The sequence below is a fragment of the Myotis myotis genome, unplaced genomic scaffold (genome assembly GCF_014108235.1).
Source record: "Myotis myotis isolate mMyoMyo1 unplaced genomic scaffold, mMyoMyo1.p scaffold_m19_p_11, whole genome shotgun sequence".
NCBI lineage: Eukaryota > Metazoa > Chordata > Mammalia > Chiroptera > Vespertilionidae > Myotis > Myotis myotis.
The window spans coordinates 53424726-53451364 of record NW_023416315.1 but is presented as its reverse complement, the minus strand read 5'-3'; the positions used below and the strand labels follow the sequence as shown (position 1 = coordinate 53451364).

Below are 26639 nucleotides of genomic sequence, written 5' to 3'. Positions count from 1 at the left end.
TCCCACACAGATACCGTGCTGAGAACCAGCCACGCGTGGGTGCTGGACAACCCACCCAGCCTGCCAGGAGATGCGGATTGTTTGCACAAATCCTTTTTCACTTTTTTATACTTAACAGGAATAAATATATTTCAGTTCTTTGTTCTTAAAGAGTATTTCAATCTATAGAATTCTTTCAAAAAATGCATCACAAAAAAACAGATACACTGGCTGTGTACTCATGCACAACTGGTAATACCATTGTAATTAGTCAAAACAGCTAAATAAAATTAAACATTTTAATAAAACTGATTTAATAATAAGACTAAATAAACAGTTCAAGTTGTGATGCTAAAAGATCTACTTAAATATTTTTTGAGGTGGGGACTAACTGTCCCTATGCATTTTAAAATAAAGCCCTGTGACCTTAATTTAAGAATTTAGGAATTAAGTTTTTGTCCTTTTCTATCTTAAAAATACCCACCAGAAACTGTTAACTACCCTTTCTACAACTGAGAAAACTTAGGACTGAATTTCAATGTAAATATCTTTGCCAAACAGAAGTATAAATAAGTTATCTGAAAACAAAACAAAGCTTAGCTTATTGCCTACTGTACTGATATCACAAAACCTTACCAGCGTTTTTGATTTTACCAGAGCTAGCAACATGGACCATGAACACACTGGCCACGTCATTCTCCGGTGGCCAATATACAAATCAGGCAGCGATGCTACCGTACTCTTCGGGTGCTCAGTGACCTGTGGGTGTAGGAATACCCCTCAGTGAGCACCTTGAGAACTCGCTGTGACAGTGCACTGCCTTTCCTGGGGCGGTGAGGAATGAAGATATGAGAAGCATACCACGGAGCGTGTCCAGTGGGCAGCAATGGCCAGGCCAGGAACTATTCCAGTGCTTCCCATGAAGGAGGCCCGACACCTCACAGCACCCCCAACAGGATTAGCAGCACAGTCCTGCTTAATTTGCCAACCAGTCCTGGAAGGCAATTGTAATGTTTCAAACTCTGAAAAATCTGTGTCTAGGTTGGCAGCAGTACTCTGGAGACTGATAAAATCTAATTCTGCCCCATATTTTAATTTCTTTCCCCCTTCTCACTAAGTTAACACACACAACTGCTGCCCAGCCTATAGTACTTCAACCTTGAACTACACAATTTCTTAAAATGTCTGTCAAATATTTCTGTTATATAAAAATTCCATGCTTTGAGAACCTATGGGAGTAGAAAAAGTTTCTCTAGAAATGTCACTGAACTACAATTTCAACCTATTTGCACTATATGATAAATATATCTGACTATACTAGGGGTTATGTGCTTTAAAAAAATAATTTTGTTCACTGAAAATTTACCTGTGTTTTCATTTTTTAAATGTGATTTGGCTATAAACTCTTTAGTGCATTTATCTTTGCAGTCTAAATTGCACTCTAAAAAATATTAACACAGCTGAGTTAGACCAGAGTGGCTGCTCTCTTCATAAATCACTGATTTCTGCTAAAATTTTAGCTTTTTTTTATTGCATCATGAAGGCACAGTAAGATCATTTGGCAAATTGTCAAGGTATTTCTCTACAGCCTCACCTACACCATTTCAATGTCTGATCTATAAGCTATTTTGTGTTCACACTCAGTAAACCTTCCATGTCTGGCTATGTGTGTGTTTTTAAATAGCCTAATGGTTGGAATCTGCTGGTCTCCAGGTGCTGCTATTCTAGCACTAACAAGGCCAACTTGGACAAAGAAGAGAATCTTGCAAAATGGGTAATCACTTTCTCCCCCCTTAGCTGGGCAGTTGGTCGGAGTATCTGCACATGTGACAAGGCTGTGGCTAACTCATTATGAAGGTGCACTGTCCTGCCAAGCCCACTGACAATTAAAATTATATCATTGTTAGTGAAGTGATACCATAACTATTTAATTTCATGCAACTGACTTAAGGTTGATATTCTGAAACGTACCCCTAAACAGGTTCTGGCACCATTTGCAACAACATTCAGACACTCTGCTACATTTTTCAGTATTACTGCCTAAATGTATAATGCCCTTCAGGACAAAATGAGAGCGTTCAAATACAAGCACACATAAAAGTTAAAATCCTAAATCATCTTCATGTTCTAGAGCTCCTGACTTCATATTTTAAATAAATATTCATTACCTCATTCTGAGGAGGTAGTTTTTTGAAGAGGTCACCTGAACTCTGTAGTATGTTTCAAACTAAAGCTAGATGAGGTTTGCCTGAGGCAGAGGGTGAATGTACAGGGGGGGCGGTGAGGCTGAGGAGGGGTGTGCAGCAGTGCCAACGTTGCCTGATGAACAAATGATAACATTATGTGATTAAGAGCTGTGACCATATCCCATGAGAATCTAGGAAATATTTAGTTTCAGGTGGACAGTGGTGAAGTCCTGAATTATCTCTTTATAACTAATCTCTTTCTTCTCCAACACCAACATGAATATAACACATATACTTCATATATGTGATTTTATCTTCTAGGATGTCCCAGTACATCCTATAGATCTCACATACAATCAGGGACTGCACGTCCAGGAACCAGATTTTGACAGCTAGACAGAGCCTTCTTTTAAGGTGCACACGAGTACAAAGAATCACACTGAATTTTTCTATTCACAAATCCCTTTTATAAACTACTTTTTGGCCAATATTATTTCAGTGGCAAAAATCTACACCCTAGACCAGTGATGGCGAACCTTTTGAGCTCGGCGTGTCAGCATTTTGAAAAACCCTAACTTAACTCTGGTGCCATGTCACATATAGATATTTTTTGATATTTGCAACCATAGTAAAACAAAGACTTACATTTTTGATATTTATGTTATATATTTAAATGCCATTTAACAAAGAAAAATCAACCAAAAAAATGAGTTCGCATGTCACCTCTGACACGCGTGTCATAGGTTTGCCATCACTGCCCTAGACTGTAGTTTAATGATAAAGTCCATCAGCTAGGAAAAAACAAAACAATACAATTCCATCAGGATTAAAACAATCTTTTATGGTTACTCTCAAATTTTTCAGGCTTCACCTCTCCTTACCCAAAATAAAAGGCCCCACGGAAGGCACTGCAGCCACTTTACGGAAAAGACAGACAGTTACCGCCTTGGGAAATAATCAGTGAAGCAGCCACATGTTATCCATTCAATTACTCATAAAGTGCTTTGCACGTCAAGGAGTTCTTCCTTGTATTTCTTAGGAGCTCAGCAAGTCTATCTGTAGTTAACCATCGGACAGTAAAGAAAGTGAAACTCAGAGGGAAACCCCTTTTTCATGTCAACTGTAAACTAGAGAAAAAACAACTTGATGGAAAAAAGGAAAAGGGAAATTTTCAAATTTTATTTTTTAAGGGCTCTATAAAAATTTCTCAATACCACGAGCCTGGCTTCTGGGCACAGATTCATTTGAGATAGAGTCTGTTTCTCCTTTTCAAATGAGATAGCAACCTTTTCTAAAAAGAAAGAGAAGAAAAAAGTGTATCACCTTGAACAGTGTTTGGAAAACCCCAATGCCAAGCTTCCTCCAGAACTAGGTCTGGTGCTGCTCCAGCCATCCAGGCAGTCCCGCACCTGAGCCTAGCAGCTCTACCTGCTCAGCAGACATGCCTATAGTTTAAGACCAGCTCTCTGCAATCTTGGTACAGGGAACACAAGCATGTTTAAAAGCATCCATGGCAGCATATTTAGAAAGAAAAATAGACAATGCTTTTAAAAGAGCCAGCATTATACATACAAGATGCTCTTCAAACGAGCATGAACCATTTTACATCTTAGTAATTTCTGAATTTTGTTAAGATACTGCTCTGCTCATTGTAAGACTTAAGAACACACTGCTTTTCAAATTCACTAATAGCTTCAGTATACTTTCCATTCTACTGGGACAACCTTTTACACGTCCATGGCATTTTCCTGTGAATACAGGTATTTTAGCAAAAATCTAATGGCAGTGAGTGTTAATAGGCTGAAAGATAGTAGGGTGTTACAATTTGAAATTTTAAAATAACAATTTCTAATTCCCTGCTATAGTCCTATCCAATTTCTCTCAGATCCTTGGCTACCTAGTTGGGCTAAGTACATTTGATTTGATTTACATTCCCAAATCCTCTAAGAGATTCTAGATCCATGATAAGGGAGGTATTTGCCATTAATATGTCCAGAGTCACTTTCTTTGCTTCTACCGTGACCTACACCACTCTTTAGTAAATGCCAAAGGAAGCTATGGCTAGGTTATATTTTCCGTTTATATAAAGATAAGGAATGAGGTTCTTAATATCACAGCAGCTCTTTCTGTAAAAACAATTGACGTTAGCTTCACACATACTCTCTCAGTCCCAATACACCTAAAATTGCTCTATTATCTGCTTGGGGAACTCAGCTGCCAAATTACCCAACCTTTTGAAGACCAGGCTTGGGAAAAAAGGAAAAAGAAGAATGAATGGAGACACCACCATTTTTATTTTAGGTTGCATATTCTAGGTAAAAGAAAATGAGGATGTAGTGTAAGAGTAAACTGGAAGAAACAATGAGATATTAGCAAAGATGTTAGTGTGGATCCAGCAAGTACCATTAATTTAAAAATTATAAATATCTGTCATATGCTAAGACTCCCCATGTTTAGGTAGAGGAAGGATGATGATTTTTCTTTAAAAGTTGTTTATATAACAAAAATACAATTTTTCAGGATATATAATTCTAATGGGAAGTGTTTTATTCCAATTCAATTAAATCTGAAAATTATTTTTTTAATAAAAATATAATAGAAGAAACTCAGAAATTAAAACTTGTACCTTACATTTAAATTATATAAATGTCTCACATTCAAAACTGTTATCAAGCAGTTCTGTAGGCTTTTAACTAAATACCACCATGGCATTTTTGTGCCTTAGGCAAAGTAGCCACATAAGTACTTGGTGACTGGAAGAGCTTAGGAGGAAGATTTTCCTGAGAACTTGCTATATTGTGGAGGGAAAAAACCCCCAGACACTTCTCTTCATTGCTGGACCCAATGAACAAAGAAGACAATGTGTGCCAGCACTTTCCAGCCTGCGTGGGTAGGCAGACACCCTCAGTGAGCAAGGAAGGAAACAGAAGGCCAGAAACCCAGGAGGTCAGGAAAAAGATGCAGCATTCCCTTTTCCTCTGCACCAAAACGTAGCTCTGTCTCCCTCTCATCCTCCACTTAAATAAAATAGCTTCATTTTGATAAAAATGAGTCAAGGACTGAACGTGCATCACACAGGTAGGGCATGCTGCATTTTTGTTCCGTCCCTCAGAAATGAACCAGTGGTGGCTAGGGGAAAGAGCTCCACAACAGACTCCCAGAACAGGAAAGAGAACGATGCTTGGTGATTGCAACTGCCCCATCAGATGATCAGCCACACATTGATCTGGTGGTTAGAAGGGCACAGTCGACCGGCAGACTCCAGAGCCAATCTCCCAAGCTGTAGCAGCAGTGTCTTTCCATCATGCCTGACCATCAAAAGGCCAGAACTCAGGGTCTCTCGTCTTCCTGGGACTGGGCAGACTTGTATGCACGTGGTGTTTGTGTTGAAGAAGAAACACTGGCAGCAGAGAATTCTGGTTCCTAAAACATTCTTCCCTCTTTTCTTGGATGGGAATTTCCATTCTGTTCCACATCAGCTTATGAATTGAAAATTTCATTTCTTTAAAAAAGGATCTGAGGAACAGAACTGTGTTTGATGTTAACAAACTGTACGAACACAAGACTTAAGAAATAAGAGTAGATGCTGCCATGATGGTGTGGCTACTTGAAGGCTGCAAATTCTCCTGTAGAGGGAGGACAAGAGCTAATTTTAAAAAAGTTACCTTAATTAACCTAGGTTTCTTAATTAACCTAGACACAGAGATAAGCCTCACTGAAACCTCACTGAAAGGTGACTAGCTGTCTGTCTATTACAAATCTAGCAACATCATCATTAATTTAAAAAGCAAAAATGGTTGAAACCCATGAAGGAAGACAACTTGCATAGTAGACAGACTATGGATCAATTAATCAGTTAACTGCCATGCGTTCAAAACGGAAACCATTCCACACCCCACAATATTTTGAATTAAAAAATCAATTTGCAATGAATATTATAAAAATAAATATATTACAATTCGGGTGTTCTTGAATATTTTCAGCTGAAAATTCTCACGAAAAATAACTTTTAAAGTTGGTCAGGGCTGCTACTTAAGGAAAACATTTCTTTTTATAGATGCACGTGGCCTATGGGGAAGGCCCGCCGCTTGCTTCTATCGATGCTTATGGCGTACAATGGGTTAAATATCATGTCTGCAGATAATTTCCTAGTTGGATTTTACATGCTATGGTTCTAATCAAGCTGAAAACAGTTCCAATGAACAATATATCTCCGAAATGGATTATAAAATAGTAGGGTTGGTTTGCCCCTGAATTATCAACTCATTTCCATTATAATGCCACTATTAGAAAGGAAGAAGCAAAAATTATCCTCATTTGCAAAAGATAAAATTAAGAGGTCAAATGATTTGTACACATTACACATCTGACAGCAGGAAAGAAAGCCCGACCCTCATCTTCTAGTTCATTTCACCTTTTAAACTACCAATAAATTACACATAGGCACATGTCACTGGACATCATTCTCAGCATAAGAATTCTTGAAACCATGATGTCTGTTTGAGGTACGACACTCCTTTAGCTTACTAAGTTTGGGGGCTTCATAGAAGGGCCATTATTCACCTACCGCTTTGTCCACAGCTTCTACTTATAAGTAGAGGTTGGTTCCTCTATTATATACACTATTAGAGGCCTGGTGCACGAAATTCATGTGTGTGTGGGGGGAGAGTCCCTCAGCCTGGCCTGCATTCTTGCACAATCCGGTAGCCCTCAGGGGATGTTTGACTGACAGTTCCCATGGGAAGTGGGCCTAAGCTGGCAGTCAGACATCCTTAGTGCTTCCCAGGAGGGAGGAGAGACTCCCGCCACTGCCTCTGTGCTCATCAGCCATGAGCCAGGCTTCTGGCTGAGCAGCACTCCCCCTGCGGGAGCGCACTGACCACAAGGGGGCAGCTCCTGCGTTGAGTGTCTGCCCCCTGATGGTCAGTGCACATCATAGTGAGTAGTTGAGCTGCCTTAGCATATCATTAGCATATTACACTTTGATTGGTTGAATGGCCAACTGGGTGACCAGACAGCATATTAGGCTTTTATTATATAGGATAGTTAATTTCTGGGGGTTGGTTAATAACTGAGAACTATCAGAATTTAGTCAGCCTTAACATCATTTTTCAGTAATAGCAGCTTCTGAGGAGGATTCACTTATATACTATAAGTGAATAGTGTATTCACTTATATGAATAAACTGTTTAATCCAAAAGTAACCTACTCATTTTCTGATTGCTATTAGATTCTGCTTACTAGAGAATACTGGCATATTCCAACAACCAACAGATTGCCAATGGCTGACTGAACACTGAGATTATATGTTGTTAATATTAGCAACTAGTTGAGTGCCTGTTATATATCAGTGAGGTCACTGAATACCTTATATATGTTTGCATCTGATCCTCCTAATAACTCTACGAGGCAGGTGCTATTACTTCTCTTCATTTTACAAAGGAACAAACTGGGGTTTGATTAAGTAACTTGCCCAAGATCTCACAGCTAGAAAATGGCAGAGTTGGAATGCAAAGCCAGGTGCTGACTCCAAAGTCCAGGGTCTTAACAATTAACAAGCCCCTAAACAATTTTCAATAATTAATAATTTGTTTTCCCATTCTGAATACAGCTACTAACTGGGCTGCAGGTAGTGATACTATCTCTTTCCATCTAAAGATTTCTTTTAACAAACAATCAGCCAAGGTACTGTGAGTCAAAAGATCAAGGAAGAGTAAAAGAATTATTACTTCATACTTAAATTTAAAAGGAATAGGAAGTTAGGCACTGATTAAAAAAATAGCCAAAGTACTAAGACCTTGGAGAGTAAAACATTTAGAGCATAACCATAGGAGGATATTATGTTAATAGAGACTCAAGAAATATATAAACATTCTCATTATGGTTTGAGTACCTTATAGTTTTAAGATTGCTTCCCCCCCCCAGTATTTTAACATATTTCTTAAAAGCAATTTTCAACATTCTTATGAGTAGGCACTGTAGGAAGCCAATGTAAAAACAAGATTTATTTAACAGAAAATCTTCATAAAAATGCTAGAATTCATCTATTAAGTGAGAATATCAGAAAATGACAACTTTATGCCAAATCTTAGATACTACATTAAAATATAACCTGGAAAAAGTCTTCAATGTTTCTTACTCATTATTACAATCAGACACTCCATTTTGTTGAAGAGTGTTCTACTCCATAAACCTAAACATTAGCCTTAAAAATAAAAATATCCAAAACACCCCAAACGTACAAACTCTTACCAACACAGTGGAAACAGAATAGCAGTAAGGCGACCACTACTGATCATCCCACCCGAGTCACTGCTTTTAATGGAATGTAATTCTTTTCATGCTCAGGCTTCAGCTCGAGAAAAAGACAAGCACAAAAAGAACTTCGAGTTTAGGGATCAATAAACTCTTTCTATATATGTCCCTGAAATCACAGAGAAATTTAAGAAAAAGATGAGGGTAACAGGTAATGGATCTGTTTTGGGGAAAAAAAAAAATCTTTTCTTGCTTAGTCTTTCCTGCATTACCTGGCAATCTCTATTATTATCCCATCTCCTGACTTATTTTATTTGAAATAAGAATCAACTCTGCTTGTCTGAAGTTATTTGAAGTGAAATATCCAGATACTCTGATTAAAAAAAAATAAATCTCAGTATATTATTAACTGAAAAATCAATCAGAGGCCAAAATAAAGCTTACAACAAACAAACACCTCCTTTCTGGATGAGAAGCAGCTAAGCTCTATTTTCTATTCGACTTTATTAGGGATAGGGCAGAGAACAATTGGGAAGACCCTGTGATTTTAGACACTTCAAATATCATGGTTTATTTGAAAACTAAGAATTTTATTAACTAGTTTTAAGATATTATTAAATCACTACATTTTATTCCAGAATTGAATGCATTTTTCAGTGGCTGTTATACATATAATTTTATAAAAATTCCCCTTAAAGAGAAAATATGCTATGAAGCCCTAACCGGTTTGGCTCAGTGGATAGAGCGTCAGCCTGCGGACTGAAAGGTTCCAGGTTCGATTCCGGCCAAGGGCATGTACCTTGGTTGCGGGCACATCCCCAGTAGGTGTGCAAGAGGCAGCTGATCGATGTTTCTCTCTCATCGATGTTTCTAACTCTCTATCCCCTCTCCCTTCCTCTCTGTAAAAAATCAATAAAGTATATAAAAATAAAATAAGAATCTAAAATTTTAAAAAAAAGAAAATATGCTATGAAAAATCTAATAATGTTATTTTGTACACAAATCAATCACTGCTTCAGATAGAGGGGGGCAGTCATTATCACCAGAATAAGCCCCATTCTTTCTTTGTGGTGACCTTTCAAGGCAGTTTCAAAAAAATGAGGAACATTCTTGCTCTGACTGGTTTGGCTCAGTGGATAGAGCGTCAGCCTGAGGACTTAAGGGTCCCAGGCTTGATTCCGGCCAAGGGCATGTACCTTGGTTGCGGGCACATCCCCAGTAGGGGGTGTGCAGGAGGCAGCTGATCGATGTTTCTCTCTCATCGATGTTTGTAACTATCTCTCTCCCTTTTTCTCTGTAAAAAGTCAATGAAATATATTAAAAAAAAAAAAGAGGAACATTCTGGCATAGACACACTGAAGTGCCATAGAAATGCTCAATAATTCTCAATTAAATAAGCCTATGATTGGTGAAATGCTTTAGTCATGAAGTACCCATATTCATAATACTGTATTTAAAAAAAAGAAAAGCAGATCATTTCCTTAAATTGAGAGCGGTCACCTTGAGAGAAAGGCCATGTAAGCTGGTGTGTTAAATAGTTACTATTTCGAGAGGATGATTTTAACTACTGACTCAGTATTTAAATGGCTAGTACCATATTGTAATATCAGAAAATAAACCTGAAACAGTTGATTAGATGCTATGATACCTAAACTACTTAAAATCAAGAAGACAAATCTCATTCCTCATCATTGACTAGTAAAACTTCTAAAATGTGAAACAAATTTTATGAAAAGGCTGCCTCCTGAAGAAGGAAACCAACGTTAATGAAAACATCTGAGGTCCTGGATTTTAGGGAAGAAGTCAGTTATAAGAGAATGAATGTCCTTTTGTTGTGATTAACTAGTTAAAGTGATTACCTTTACACAGGGTCAGGAAAATAATGTTTTTCTTTATTCGGAGACTATATCTAAAAACTTAGTATAAAACAAACAACAGAAAGGTAAACTACCATATATCATTCTAATGCTTCCTATTTTTCCAGATCCATGTTATCTAAACATCTCACCTGCTATTTTTAATGTTCTTCCACTAACGTTCCCAGTGGGCCCCATTTGGAAAGAAGAGTTACTATGAGACCGTTTGAAGGCATGTTTCAATGTTTATGGGACAGCAGTTCTAGGAGTTTAGCACTGAATGCCCTCTGGCAAAGGAGACTGACAAAGGAGGAAAGGAAAGAAAGGAGATGGTGGGGACTGTTCAGGTGGTTAATGTTAAGAGGAAAAAAGAGAGTGTACAAGGAAAGAAAGATAAAAGTGAAGCAAGTGCACTGGAGGATTACAGAAACAGCTCTATCAATAAAAAGACCCTTTGACTCTTGTGCCTCAAAATGCCCAAGTCTTTGAGCATTCCATACAGCAAGTCAACTTTGTTAAAACGGTTAGCTACTTGCTTGCTATTCCATTTGTGAATAAAACTCCACTTAATAGTTACTAATAAGGACGTAGAAATCATGCACTTTGATGTTTTCCAACATGTTACATTATCCTGTCTTTCTTATTCTTTAAAATATGAGAAACTTCTTTTTCACTACTCTTGCCTAAACTAAAAACCATGAATCAATTTCTAAAAACATGAATGACATTACTTACTGAAGCTATCCAAATGAGGAGCAAAAGGTATGCCATACTTATCACTGAGTGGTTTTCCTGGATGAAATCTAACTTATGCAAATACAAAAAGTATTTGAAAAAGTTCTGGTACTTAAAAACTACGTTATTATTAATGTCTTTCCAATTTTCTTTACTGGCTTCAAAGGATAGCATTTAGGCAGATGTTGTCTGTGTGCCTGAATAACTTTGAACTGTCACCTATATTTAAAAATGCAGTCCCTAGCCGGTTTGGCTCAGTGGATAGAGTGTCAGCCTTCAGACTGAAGGGTCCCAGGTTCGATTCCAGCCAAGGGCACATACCTGGGTTGTGGGCTCGCTCCCCAGTGCGGGGTGTGCAGGAGGCAGCCAATCAATGATTCTCTCTCATCACTGTTTCTATCTCTCTCTGTGAAATCAATAAAGAAATATATTTTAAAAAATATTTAAAAAAAAAATCAGTACAAATTCAATTTGAATAAAGATGTATTGAGGAGGCTGGCGTTGGTCCCTAGGCTGACTCTGAAGCAGAGATGTCAATTTCTTTGATAAGAGGACAGCAATGCTGCTTCCCAGTAAAATTATGGTTCACGGTGAGAATATACTGACTGCCACATTACAGTCATTGTCTACACAAGACAGTGTAAGCATGAGAAAGCGCTAACAAATACTCCATACCATGGAAAACACACAAAAAGAATGGCATTCTTTCATAATAAGTAGAATTGCTGGGCAAAGAATATAAGGAACGCAAGAAGTTTATGAGACCCATGGATATGGTGACTGCTAAAACAGGCACCACAAGAGGTAAGATAATTTAAAGTAACAATTAAAAAAAAAATCCATTACCAGGTGTTTGGCAAACAAAGATATCTGAAAGAAAAACAAACCTAAGAGTTTTCACTGGATTCTGTGAAGCTTTTGGGGGAAGGAGGCAGTGCATTTGTAAGGAAATTAGGCTTCTATGTAAGATATCCTTAATATATAAAGAAATATCAATAGAGAACTCCAACTTATAACATTTCCCCACTAAAGATGCAAAGTTAAACCATGTTACTCATGTTAAGCATGCCACTCCTAAGCAACAGCTATAGTTACCTGCACCCATAATTTATAAAAAGAAATTTGATTTAGTATATTGCTTTAAGGGAATAAAGGACATTCACACTTTCCAAATTGTAAGAAAAAGAAATAGTTACAGAAAAAATATTAAGAATAAAAACAAACATGAATTTTTAGTGACTTCCTGAATGCGATCTGTCTGGTCTGCCTAACTTGACACAGGCTAACCCTACTGTCAACCTCCCACCTGCACACACGTGCACAGGAGTGCTGTTGTTCTTGGGAAACCCTAACAGATGGGCAGTAGCTAATGACAAAAGGTGCATGGGAAAAGTTTAATTGAAGTTTAATAATTAGAATAACCAAGTAAACAAAACAAACTTGGAATAGGAAATAAAGCATCTGGAAAAGGCTTTGCACATTTTTAGCAATGTCTGCATTTTAAACCCTTGCAAATTGAAAACCCAATGCTAAGTGTGAATTTTAGATGGGGGAAAAAATTACATCCAGTTTTTAAACACGTAAGTGTTCTTTGGCTTACCTTAAAAAAACTGTATTCAATTTAACAAATATATAAGCACACTTATGTTCATTTTCCTTTGTGCCTACCCACCTACACCCTCTCACACATTAATCTGTTTCAGTGGACAGGAAACGCACCATATCCCCCTGCCTGGATGGGTGTTTTTGGAGAAGCACAAGCATATAGACTAAAATCCTCTGTTTGGAAGCCAGCCCGATTCAAGGAGGGTTCTGATGCACTGCGGTGAATTTTTGGCAATGAGCGGGCCAACAGCTCAATAGAGGCGAGAATCTAAAAAAAAAAAAAACAAACAAGAAAAAGAAAGAAAGAAAGAAGAATGAAAATCTAGGTGGTATTAATCTTCAAGACCCTCATCATTCTTTACAGGAAAGCATCTAAAATCATACATAGACATTCAACATATTTTAAGGTATAAAGAAACAAGTTATGACTTTTCAAGGCATACAGTGTGGTAATGTATGTACATAAATATGAGACATATATAAAGGGCTTAGTACAATGCCTGGTATATAATAAGTACTCAATAAAACTTTAGAAGCTATTATTATTACTACTGTTATTTTCTGAGCTACCAAAAATCTTAAAAAATATATTTTTATTGATTTCAGAGGAGAAGAGAGATAGAAACATCAAAGATGAGAGAGAATCATTGATCAGCTGCCTCCTCCACGCCCCCTACTGGGGATTGAGCCTGCAACCCAGGCATGTGCCCTGACAGGGAATCAAACCTTTAACCTCCTGGTTCATAGGTTGACGCTCAACCACTGAGCCACACAGACTGGGCCTAACTATTTAAAATTAAACTATAATCTGTATAATAGTTAGCATAAAGGTAAAGAAATAGCAATGTTATAATTTTTTTTTTTTTTTTTAAATTACAAGCATATCTCCCTGGCTTGTTTGGCTCAGTGGATAGAGCGTCAGCCTGCAAAGGGCATGCAGGAGGCAGCCAATCAATGATTCTTTCTCATCATTGATGTATCTATCTTTCTCCCTCTCCATTCCTCTCTGAAATCAATAAAAATATGTAAAAAAATTATAAGCATATCACACAAATAAAAATTCAAATAATATGGAAAAGTATAAATTTTACCTTCCAGGGGTAACCACTGTTAAAGAGTCTATACTTTCTTCAGGACCTTTCTTATGCATAAACATGCACATATGTAAACAGAGCCCACCCTCACACCCACCAGCATTTAAAGTAGTGTCACACATTTTTCTGTGTTGCTTGTTCCCTTATTGATATGCATGCCATCTGCAGAGCCTACCTTGACCTTTATGTCTTTACTTTTCCCTTTAACACTGCATAAACATTCTTGTACATATCTGAATACTTGTGGAAGCAGGTTCTGTAGTACAGGTTTTTACGAGTGGAATTATCAAAGCAAAGGGTATATGTAATTTAAGCTTATGGATTTTACCAAGTCCTTTCAAAAGTCCTAACCAATTTACATGCACTAACACTGTTAAACTTAAAAGGGAGGCTCTTCCCCTTTCCCAACACTGTGCCCCATACTGGCTATTGCCAATTAAGGGCAAAAATAAAAAAAAAAACAGATTTCACTATTGTATTACTCTGCATTTTAACTACTATCACTGAACTCTTATAGTCCTAAGTTCATTTACCATTTGTATTTCTTTTGTGAATTGTCAGTTCATATCCTCTGCTTATTTTCTATTGATTATCTTTTATTTATTGACTAGAGGCCTGTTGCACGAAGAGATTCATGCAATAGGCCTTCCCTTCCCTTGGCTGCTGGCACTGGTTTGCCTCTGGCACCCAGGACCCAGGCCTCCGCTCTGGCCGGGCTCCAGCTGGAGCTGGCCCTGGAGCCGTCAGGCTTCACTAAGCTGCTTGGAGCCTACGTATGCAAATTAACTGCCATCTTTGTTGGGTTAATTTGCATACTCTCCTGATTGGCTGGTTAGCAAAGGTACGGTCAATTTACATGTTTATCTATTATTAGGTAAGACTGAAGGAGCCTTTTGTATACTATAAATATTTAACCTTTGTTATACATGTTATAATTATTTTTCTCTGTGTTTATCTTTCAATATTATTTTTACTATATAAAAGTTTAAAATCTTTTAATGGAGTCATACCTGCTAATCTTCTCCTTTATAACTTCTGGATTTTGTCTCTTACTTAGGAAAGCCTTTCCTACTACCTCAAGGTTATAAAAATGATTTCATTTTTTTATAGTTTTGTTTTTAACATGTAAATCTTTAGCTACTTGAAATTTATGTTTGTGTACAGTGTGAAAAGAGATCCTCTAATGAAAACTAAAAAAACAGTACTTAAAAGGGGCTTCAATAATCTGGAAAATTCATGTATGCATTTCATTTTTTGATACCATGAAAATAATGAAATGTTATTTATATTTAGGAATACAGACATCTTAATACTTTAAATACTTTTTAAGAAAGTGGGCCTAAGTATATAATTTGCATTGTGAACGTATATCAACCGTGTTAAATAGCAAACTCTAGCACCTGGGATGTGAAAAGAAGATGGTGTGGGGTCCTGCTGACACTGGCCAACAATATGGACTTTACTTTGATATTCTTAAAGCAGTGATTTTCTGGGTAAACACACACACACACACACACACACACACACACAACTCTTCCTCAAAAGAAGAGTAATTTAGAATTCCAATTTGTAAAACATGTATCTATCCAGCCAACTAGTTAGCATCCCCTCCCTGCTCTGAGACGGCCCCTGAGAGATTTGATAAAACTATAAATTCCATCTTTAATTCTTGAGATGGGGATTAAAGATTCACTCATTCCTGTAACAGTGGCCTTTGTCTAAGAAACTCAGTTAGGGCTGGGTACTCAAAAGCATAGGTTTAAAAAGGACCAACTCGGTAATTATGGTAGCTGAGTAACTGTGGGAATTAGTACTTCTATTTGAAAACTGTATTTTGATTGATTGAGACACATTTATACAGTGTTGCCAGGAACTTCCTAAGCATCATAAAACACTGCCAGTGGGATGCTGTTACAGTATCTACTACAACTAACTTTCTAAGCTTATTCAGGTAATTAGTTCCAGTTTGTGAGGCTTATTGAAAGATCATTAACTTAAGGGTTTTAGCCTTACAGCATAAACAGGTAAAAAGCAATGGAAAATTTCCAAAAATCAGAGAAAGGCAGCCAGTGCTGATAGCTGCTATTTCCTTTAGCCCCAGGTGGAAATGCCCCTCAAAAAGGCCTAGTACTAAAGGGAAGTTTGGAATCTGTTTATTTTACCATCAAAAAAATTAAAGTAGCAATTCTCAAAGTGTGGTTTGTGGAAAAACGATTTTCATCATAAACTAAGATATTATTTGCCTCTATTACTGTCATTGTTTTATTTTTTTAATTAATCCTCACCTGAGGATATTTTTCTCATTGATTTTCAGAGAGAGTGGAAGGCGGGGGGGAGAAAGGGGAGAAGAAAAGGAGAAAGAGAATGAGAGAAAGAGAGAGGGGGAGGAGGAAACATCGATGTGAGAGACTCATCGACTGGGTGCCTCCTGTACAGTTCAGAGATTGAACCTGTAATCCAGGTACATGCCCCTTGACTGGGAATTGAATCCATGACCCTTCGTTGTGCAGGCTGGTGCGCTGAACCCCGAGTGATATCAGCCAGGCACTGTCATTATTTTAGCCGTGTTAAGTGGAGTTTTCAGAGGCTACATGATATAAGATATTGTATCATAATGAATGCAAACCAGAAAATCCAGCTGTCTTTTTCTTTTTTTCAGATTTGCAAAAAATGTAAAACAATGTTACTCATTTTTTTTTTTTGGTTTTGGAAAACATAATTACTTTTCATAAAAACATTATTTAACCTGTAACAGTTTTTATTATGTTTAAATAAATTTATAAGTATTTTAAAAACTTAGTTGAAAACATAGTTTTAAATTTTAAAATTGTAATTACTATATAGAAAAGCTCTTTGGGCGGGGGTGGGGGGTGGGGGTGGGATCTTTAATAATTTTGAAGTGTGTAAAAGGGTTGTGAGACCAAAACATTTGAGAATGGTTAGACAAAAATCAAGTCTTTCTGAATAGTGTGAACTAGGTTCCCAAGTTTTTAGGTGTGCCGCTGTTCAACCTTTATGAAATCATCTCTGTGTTTACTTATTTGGAGTCTGCACATAATCACATGGGATCCAAACCCATGAAATACAAACTGTGTGCTCTAAAAAGTGCTTAAAAAATCTGCATTTGAATATTAGCATGTTCTTTTAGGTAACAAAGTTTTTTCTTACTTGGGGAAAGAGTGGTCTCTCATCTCTCTTCTTTTTTAGGCATTCTGCCATTAATCTCTTCATGGCTTTTGGACAGTTACTTCGTACCTTACTGAGATCTGGAGATAGATATCCTCGTCCCACCATAAAAATTATCTGGGAAGAAAAAATAGGCAAATCATAAAACTTGTAATTAGTTGAAAAAGGCATAAAGATTGAAAATTCAACAAGCTATGCACTTAAGACGTGTACTTTTCTGTATGCACATTACACTTCAATAAAAAATTTAATAACATAATGCTAATACTCTGATGCCTACATATAACTGGGAGCCAATACTTCATGGGCTGCAAACTGAAATCTTCATGACTCCTGGACTACTGTTAAGATCCGCTAATTGCTCCCACGCTCCAGTTGCCTTATACCATCTATTTTCCACTGGTAGATCATCATTCTAAAACACAGACCAGATTGTGCCTCTTTTCTACTTAAATAATTTATTGGGCATCATACTAAGCCCTGTATATATATGTAGCAGGAACCAACAAAGTTAACTTTTTAGTTTTTACATCAGCATTTTAAACTCTTTTGGTGAGGAAACTCTAATGGGGCATTTATAGTTATATAAATCTGAGAATCAGAGACTCCTCCAGAAAGAACTAAATTTCTGTTTAAAAAGTAAAAAGATTTGTCTTCTCTGGGTGCAGAGATTTGTAATTTTTCTAATTTCTTAATTTTCGGCTCTTGTGAAGGTGGACAGAGACAGATGTTAGGAGTCTTGTGACTTAGGGAGGAAAGAGGGGTTTTACTCTTAGAGGAACTGGTCCAATAGGGGCAGACTAGAGGCTGAGGTAGAGAGCGCTTTGTTATAGGGCAGAGCTGATAATTTTAAGAAAGTCAAGTTTGATATCCTACTTTATGTTATTTCCCGTTTGGTGATGTAATAACCCTTGTTAACTATAAGCTGATTTGGTTAAGCACCACTAAAGTGAAAGTATAAAGCTTATTCTTCTCCCACTTTACAAGTTACCTTTTACCAGTACAGAATTTCACTGTGTGCGCAGCGCTCCAGGGGGTAAAACTGCTGGGGTACCAAAGGGACACTTCCCAATACTGGTGTCTAACTGTGCTCCAATGAATGGGTAACATTCCCTTTACAAGGCAGTTGGTTTGCAATTCTTCGCTTTCAGTAAAATTAATTAAATTGTCAGCTGATTATTAAAGTGACTATTAATGACAAGTTATTATGTAATTTTTGGTATGTTCAAGAAATGAATTCAAATAACTGAGTGGTATGGTGTATGGTAAAGAATAATCTTGCCCCCGTAGGGGGCTGGCCTTTGCCTTTGGCTCCTGGGAGGTAATCCTTAGCCTCTTGTGCCTGGTAAGAGTGTCTTTGTTTACCTGGGGCCTTGGGAGATGTCAGATAGTCTATGCTATGAATGTGATTCATAGAGGGGGCTTAGACTCATGTGGTATCAACTTGCCCTCTGAAAGCTATGGTCAGCCACAGCAGTGGTCAAGCATATCTACGTGACTAAGCCCTAATAACAACTCTGAATCCCAAGTCTCGAGTGAGTTTCTCTGGTTGGCAATATTTCATGTGTGTTGTCACACATTGCTGCCAGGAGTAGTGTTGTCCACAATCCCATTGGGAGAGGACAACTGGAACCTTCAAACGTGGAATTCTCCTAATGCTGCCCTATATGCACTTTCCCTGGATGGATTTTAATTTGTTTCCTTTTCTTGCAATAAACTACTTGTGACAATTAGCAACTTTCAGTGAGTTCTGTGAGACTTAATGAATTACTGAACCTGAAGGTGGTCTTGGGGACCACTGAACTCTGCATACATTATAATGAAACTCCTGATTTTCTTAGCTTCTTACTTATTTGAACAATATTTCTCAGTGCTTATTTCTTTAAAAATAAAACAAGGAAAAGGACTGATGATAAGTCCAGCTCATTCTAGCAAAAGTCATATTTATCCACAGATACATAAATAAATTTTAAAAAGCCTCATGTTGTTCATTAAGATACACATTTCCAATAAAATTTTACCTTCAATGTTTCTTAAATAATAAAAACGTATTTTCATCACTTATACATTAATAGTTATTAATAATGGAATAAGTCACAATTAAAAAATATCATTCAGAGCTGATAAAAATCAGGAATATTTTTTAAATTCTAAATTTAAACAGTAATACAAGTAGTTCAAAGAGGAAAAAATAAAGCCATGTAAAACTTCCAAAAATTAATGCAGAGTTTTTGTATTTTTTTAAACAAGTGATGGTAGGCATCAAATCAGCATGGCTTTTAGATTTTATTGGGCACTTTTAAAAGAAGGCTGTAATGGCTTTCTTTTGAAATGTTAATATAATACACTGGCAATTACATTCTTTGCAATTATTTAAACTTAAGAGAGAGTCTTTCTTGTATATAATTCATGGATAGAAGATTCAAGTGGCACATACACTACTAAATCAGTGGCTTGGTTTGAAATCCTGGGACTGGTTATTTTCATTCTTAATCCACACTCAGCACTCCTGGCATCTCCACCTCTTCATTCACTCCTCTGTATACATCTGTTTATTGTCAGTATCACCCACCTGCACTGCCTCAACAGAACTGTAAACTCCACTGAGTGCTCAGCCTGTGTTTTATTCATCTCTGTATCCCTCTATATCCCACAGTGCTTTGCATATAGTATCAAAAAAATTTTTATTGAAATAATTTGTGTGTTGATAAGACAATGGTAATTATCATTTCCTGTCTCTTGAGATCTTGCGCTTAGTACCTAGCCACCATGCTATGAGAATGTCCAAGTTTCCCATGAAAAAATCCTTATATAAAGACCCAGGTGGAGAATAACTGAGAACTCTGGCTGGGCTTCCACCTGACAGCTAGTGCCCCCTTGTCAGGTTTGTGAATGAGCCACTTTGGAAGCAGATTCTTTCTCATTGAATCTACCCCAGATAATACCATGTGAAACAGATAAACCTTCCTCACTGAGAGCAGCCCAAATTGCAGATGCATTAAGTTGCTTAAGCCACTATGTTTTGGGTGCTTTGTTATACAGCAATAATAACTGGAATACACTGAAATAACAGATAAATGTAATGTTATTTTTTTAAATATATTTTATTGATTTTTTACAGAGAGGAAGGGAGACAGATATAGAGTTAGAAACATTGATGAGAGAGAAACATTGATCAGCTACCTCCTGCACACCCCCTACTGGGGATGTGCCCGCAACCAAGGTACATGCCCTTGACTAGAATTGAACCTAGGACCCTTCAGTCCGCAGGCCGACGCTCTATCCACTGAGCCAAACCGGTCAGGGCTAAATGTAATGTTATTTTCTTCTAAGATGACACGGCACTTCTGCTCCAAGAAGAGGAAGCCCTGAAGGTAGACAGTTAATGTATCTAGCTAATGAGCACATTCTACTAGTAAATCTCAACTTAGTAGAGAAGCTGTACTGAAAGAGGGAAGGATACAGTAATAAGAGAACAAACTAGAATCATACAGAGAAAAAAAATGACAAAGTCATTTCTCAGATTTCAGCACTAGGGTAACTAAAGTAAAAGATATGTTACTTTGCAAAGTAACACAGGGCTGGTCATCCCTTAAGGAGCTAAGAGACCTGTTTTAGGAAAGATCCTGATTTTTATTACTGGAAGGAATTCTTTAGTCAAATTTCTTATTTTTATAATTGGAAAACAAACAAACAAACAGATCCACACACAAAACATACACCTAGAGAGGTAATGTGACCAGGTTATGCAGGTTGTGAATCCAGGGTCTGCTAGAGTCCTGCCTTTAGTTTACTGCCATTAAAACTGCCACCTCTGACTATAGGGGTGAGAGCATGGAGGAATGGTTTCTGTTATATAGTAAAGAAGCAACTTTCTCATCTTCCATGAAAAAGAACATTATTCCTAGATTATCAAGCAGAAGTCAATCTGAGAGCCATGGAGATCAAAGAAAATCAATCAAAGGGATGGTGTGAGCAATGACTGTGGTTACACTTCATTGAGGATGACTAGAGAGTTAGCAACTCAGAGGGAGTTTCACAGAAAAGTGCCATTGGAAGAAAGCAGACTAGATGATAATGAAGAATGGTAATGGGAAGACTATATCACTCCTTTATTTTCTTTTTTTTTTTTTTAATATATTTTATTGATTTTTTACAGAGAGGAAGGGAGAGAGATAGTTAGAAACATTGATGGGATAGAAACATCTATCAGCCGCCTCCTGCACATCTCGCACTGGGGATGTGCCTGCAACCCAGGTACATGCCCTTGACTGGAATCGAACCTGGGACCCCTCAGTCTGCAGGCTGACGCTCTATCCACTGAGCCAAACCAGTTTCGGCTCCTTCTTTTTCTCTTAACAGTTTTTGCATTTTTATTTTATTTTATTGGTTTTATAGAGAGAGGGAGAGGGAAAGAGGGAGAGAGAAACATCGTTTGGTCGCTTCCCTTATGCACCCCAACCAGGGATTGAACCACAACCTGGGTATTTGCCCTGGATTGAACCCGAAACTCTTCAGTAGATGGGACAATGCTTCAATCAACTGAGCCACACCAGCCAGGGTAGTATATGGTTCTTTTACCTCCATTTTCTTTATCAAATACTTAACTTGGTTTTAGACTGGCAAATTCCACAAGCCTCTAACTCAGCGGTTCTCAACCTGTGGGTCGCGACCCCTTTGGCAGTCGAACGACCCTTTCACAGGGGTCGCCTAAGACCATCCTACATATCAGATATTTACATTATGATTCATAACAGTAGCAAAATTACAGTTATGAAGTAGCAACGAAAATAATTTTATGGTTGGGTCACAACATGAGGAACTGTATTTAAAGGGCCAGAAGGTTGAGAACCACTGCTCTAACTGTACTACCAGAAAAAGCTAACTAGTAAAGGCCTTACCCTTCTGTTGGTCACTCACTTATTTCTCTCAGGAAAGGAAGCCCTTGCCACATCACTTATTCTACTTCCATGGAGGACAAAGTGCCTAAAATGCCAAGAACCCTGGGATGCTTTCATCCATATTTTGGAGATAATAATACTTGTTTCCATAATATAATTTTATTGTTTTATTAAAATAAGTACATTCACTGGCAAATGGATGTCATCTAAGTTCACAAATTTTTATTATTTGTAGTTATCTATGGTAAATCAACAAAAACTAAACTATAATTCCCACGTGATTCCTTTAGAGAAATACTTTGCATAGGAAAAGTGAACATGGCACAGGGATTATGCTATGTGGCTGAGGAAATGAGACTGTAAAAGGCAGAGCTCACAAAGCTTGCTAATTAGAGACTACAATCTTGCTACTCAGATTGCCATCATCATGTCTCAGGGATCTAGAATCTGTCACGAGTACAGTAAGTAATATGTTTCAGTTATATCCTTCAGCTAGTATTTTGGTCCATCCTGAATTTAAGTTTCATGCAGGCTTAAAATATCAGATCATCAGAAGCTAGGCCATAGATTTTTCTTAATACTCAAAGCTAAGTTTCAACATTCTAAAGATATGAAATAGTTAAAAAGACCAAACAGAAACTAAAAAATTAGTTTTGTGTTGACTTGGGTAGAAATATAGTCATTAAAAAAAATTTCAAAATGTAGAATTAAGACTGCTATTGGGTAAGGGCCACACGGTAATTCAATGAGCACATACCAAGTACATGATAACTTAGATTACTTGGGCAATTACATTCTTTGCAATTATCTTCACATTGATTCACCCCATCCTTTCACTTTGATAGTGGAAGTTCTTAGTGAGAGAGCTACTCAGAGCTATCACCAAAAAAATTGGTAGTTAAGCTCTTGACTAAAACACACACTATTTAATGAAGTAATACATCTATAATAAAAGCGTAATATGCCAATTAGACTTGACGGCCTTCCAGATGACCTTCCGGATGAAGCCGGGGCTGGGAGGGAAGCCTGGGTCCCAGGTGCCTGCCGGCAGCCAGGGGAAGGAAGGCCTACTCTTACACGCATTTTGTGCATCAGGCCTCTAGTTTGTGTATAAAACTATCATTTCACTAGGTTGGGAGGTTATGATGAAACGCATAAAATATCTGCACTTTTTTAAAACTCTTTAGATTGGTGATTCTCAACTTTGGTCTGTATCAGAATTCCCTGGGAAACTTATTACAAATGCAGGTGCTTGGACCCCATCCCATTGAATCAGAATCTGCTCCAGCATCTCCACTTTTTAAAACAAATTACTCAGGTGATTCTGATACAAACCACAGTATAAAGTATAAATATTATTCTCTTTTGTTGTTGTTAATCCCTACCCAAGAATATTTTTCCATTGATTTTTAGGAAGAGTGGAAGAGAGAAGGGAAAACAGAGAGAAACATCGATGTGAGAGAAACACATTGACTGGTTGCCTCCTGCATGAGCCCTGACCAGGGCGCAGGCCAGGGAGGAGCCTGCAACCAAGTTACGTGCCCCCTTAACTGGAACTGAGCCAAACTGGCTAGGGCATGTATGAATATCATTTAATCACAGTTTATATGTCAACTATTGTTTGTAATATATTAACAGTGTGCTGCAATCTCTCTCTCTCTCTCTCTCTCTCTCTCTCTCTCTCTCTCTCTCTCTCTCTCACACACACACACACACACACACACACACACACACACACATAAATACACACAAACTTACTTTTAAAATGTTGAGGTATACAAGGTAATTTCAGTAAAGACAATTCCTTTTCTTGGCCAGTGTTAAAAGCCTAGGTAAATTTAATATTACTGGGATAGAAAAGGCAAAGAGTTGCATATGGCTACATTAGTACATTTGGGAAGGTAAGGGACAGAGAACAGGTGCTTAGGAAGAGAGGAAGTAAAAATATTCCCTCCTACTAGAATTCTCATTATAGAAAAATGAAAGCATGATGTCACAGTTCTTCCATTTACCTAGTTTTAAAAATTAAACAAAATGGAGAAACCTTAATAATTTTAAGAATTTGATATAAAGAAGTTCATGGCTGAGTACCTGCTCAGGTAGCACACTCTGTGATAGAGTGAAATAAAGGTATACAGCCCAGATGTCGTAGTAGCAGAGCTCATGTTCCTAACTGTGCCACGGTCAAGAAACATGAGGTACTGTCATTGTTGTGTCTCTAGTTTCAGAAGATCAGGAATTTTACTCCATTACACTTAATTAAGACTGAAGCCCAGCTGGTGTGGATCAGTGGTTGAGCATTGATCCATGAACCAGGAGGTCACGGTTTGATTCCAGGTCAGGACACATGCCCCAGTTGCAGGTTCGATCCCCAGTAGGGGGTGTGCAGGAGGCAGCCAATTGATAATTCTCTCTCATCATTAATTTTTCTCTCTCTTTCTCTCTCCCTCTCTCTCTCTCTCTGAAATCAGTAAAAACATATTTTTACAAAGTCTCTTTCTGTAATGTATTGACTTAAAAAAAAAGAATAGTTCAAGGAAAGGCCTTACATGCTGCTATTACTATCAAAAGTATTCAAAAGGTATCTAAACTGGTGACAAGGACCCAGAGGTCTAGCCCTCATATGTATCCAGGACTTAACACTTCTTTTCTACAATGAATTGTGCCGGGGTCCAACCCCAGCAGGTCCAGGGATCCCCAAAGGTGTGGACGGAGTCGGCGAAGAAGGAATGACACAGAGACAGCGTTCAGTTGATCAGCAGCCTAGCCAGGATCTCTAGCCAAGTTCTGGTCAGGATCTCCAGCGAAGTTCTGGTTAGGATCTCCAGCCAGATTCTGTGTCCATGTTCTCTCGCTAGGTTCTCCAGCCAGGTTCTCCAGGTTCTCCAGCCAGGTTCTGTAGCCATGCTCCCTTGCTAGGTTCTCCAGCCAGGTTCTGCCCAGGTTCTCCAGCCAGGTTCAGTCACCAGGTTCTAGTCAGGTTCTCTTGCCATGTTCTATCCAGGTTCTGTAGCCAGGCTCTGTCTCTAGGTTCTTCAGACTGGTTCTGTCCAGGATCTCCAGCGAACTTCTGGTTAGGATCTCCAGCCAGGTTCTGTGTCCATGTTCTCTTGCTAGGTTCTCCAGCCAGGTTCCCCAGGTTCCCCAGCCAGGTTCAGTCACCAGATTCTGTAGCCAGCTTCTTCAGCCAGGTTCTGGCTAGGTTCTCCAACCAAGTTCTGTAGCCAGGTCCTGTCCAGTATCGTTTGCCATGTTCTCTCGCTAGGTTCTGTCTCTAGGTTCTGTCTCCAGTTTCTGTCCAGGATCTTTTGCCATGTTCTCTTGCTAGGTGCTGTGGCCAGTTTCTGTCCAGGATCTTTTGCCATGTTCTCTCCAGCGAAGTTCTTCTGTCTCTACGTTCTGTGTAGGTTCTGTGTCTAGGTTCTGTGTCTAGGTTCTGTGTCCTGTTGTCTTGTTACATCTGTATTTATACCAGTTGATTCCAATCCTATCAATCTCTATTCCAAAGGTTAGGGCGTTTCTTATCTCCATTCCAGGGAGTAAAGATTATGTAGCTTAAGCATGATTGTTCGAAGTTAAAGTGATTAATTACCCGCCTGGCACTTAGTTAAGGGGTTTTATTCCCTCCCTAACTTCAGGGGAAAATCCCTACCTGGGGAAACAACCTTTCTCAGAGAGGTGACCTTGGTTAAAACACATAGTGCCAAGAAGGTGAGCAAACATATTAAGAACAGTATGCCATATATGCCAGGTCCCTTGAAACAGCAAGGATGGACCGGCTCCCGGCAGAATTGGAACTTGATGTAAATAGTAAAATAAACCCTAAGAGATGGTAAGTATTTACCTGGTCCCTGTTGTTGATGTTTGAATAAGGTAACTGTCCAGTCATCAATTCATACAGAACAATCCCAAATGCATATACATCTGACTGAAAGCTATAAGGGTTTTTGTCTTGCATTCTGATTACTTCTGGTGCCTGTTAGAACATAAAAAGAAAAATATTCTTGTTTATTCTTTACTTCAACTGAATAAAGACTGAAAACCAAACTATTATGATTCCCAGAAAAAATGCTTTTAATCATTAAATAACCCACCGAATATGTAATTAATTCTCTTGTTAATGGTCAAAGAAATATAACTGATTAAGAAAGTAAAAATATACCCTGTAAATTCTAAAAGAGGCAGTGTTAGCTGAGATTCTATCTGTATTACTAATATTTTTATAATTTTAGCAGCTGCCCTCTTTGTACAAAAAATATCATTGCTATTTGAATTCTTCCCTTGACTTACCTACCAAGAATCAGTTCCTATTTCCCAATCATGATTCAGCAAATAAATACTATACCTGTGGTTGTAAGATGTTTGGGAGTAGCACAACCACTTTGGCAATTGCTAGAATTTAAGTTTTCCCATTGGTACAAATGATTCTCCTCATCTCAGGACACCTTAGACAATAATGGCAAAATTTCATGACTGATAAACTCAAATCCCTTTCCCGCCTCCAAAAATGGTATAAACATGCCAAAGATGTCTTATTAACAAAAGCAATAGGCAGCGGGTAGATTTAATAGAAGGTGGTATGAAGAATCTTTTCGCTGCTTGCTTCTTGGGCAAAGATATAGACCAAATCATATTTGCTACATACATTTTTGTACATATCAGTCACTGTATTCTATAGGTAGATTTCTTATTGGCTACTTACTTGAAATACAACAAATGGTTGGTTAAATATTAGCTTTAAACAGTTCTTTCACCTTGAATCTTCTGTATTGTTTCATTTGGAAGGAATCAAATAAACTGAAGGGTATTAATAAAAACTCTGTGTAAAACCAAGACTAACTG

At 37.9% G+C, this 26639-nt stretch overlaps 1 protein-coding gene across 4 annotated transcripts in view; it reads right to left on the bottom strand.

Annotated features, from left to right (window-relative positions):
- Window positions 1-4440: 4440 nt before the first annotated feature.
- BRAF (B-Raf proto-oncogene, serine/threonine kinase) overlaps window positions 4441-26639 on the bottom strand; it is a 147497-nt gene continuing 125298 nt past the window's right edge. For 2 of the 4 annotated variants that reach the window (XM_036328536.1, XM_036328538.1), the window contains 4 exons: window positions 25642-25773; window positions 16879-17013; window positions 12731-12884; window positions 4441-5791 (listed from right to left, as the gene is read on the bottom strand). In XM_036328536.1, the coding sequence (XP_036184429.1) occupies window positions 5769-5791; window positions 12731-12884; window positions 16879-17013; window positions 25642-25773 (444 nt within the window). In that variant the 3' untranslated portion in view covers window positions 4441-5768. Of the gene's footprint in view, window positions 5792-12730; window positions 12885-16054; window positions 16298-16878; window positions 17014-25641; window positions 25774-26639 lie in introns of those variants that run through there. The other 2 variants (XM_036328537.1, XM_036328540.1) reach the window with 2 other exon arrangements.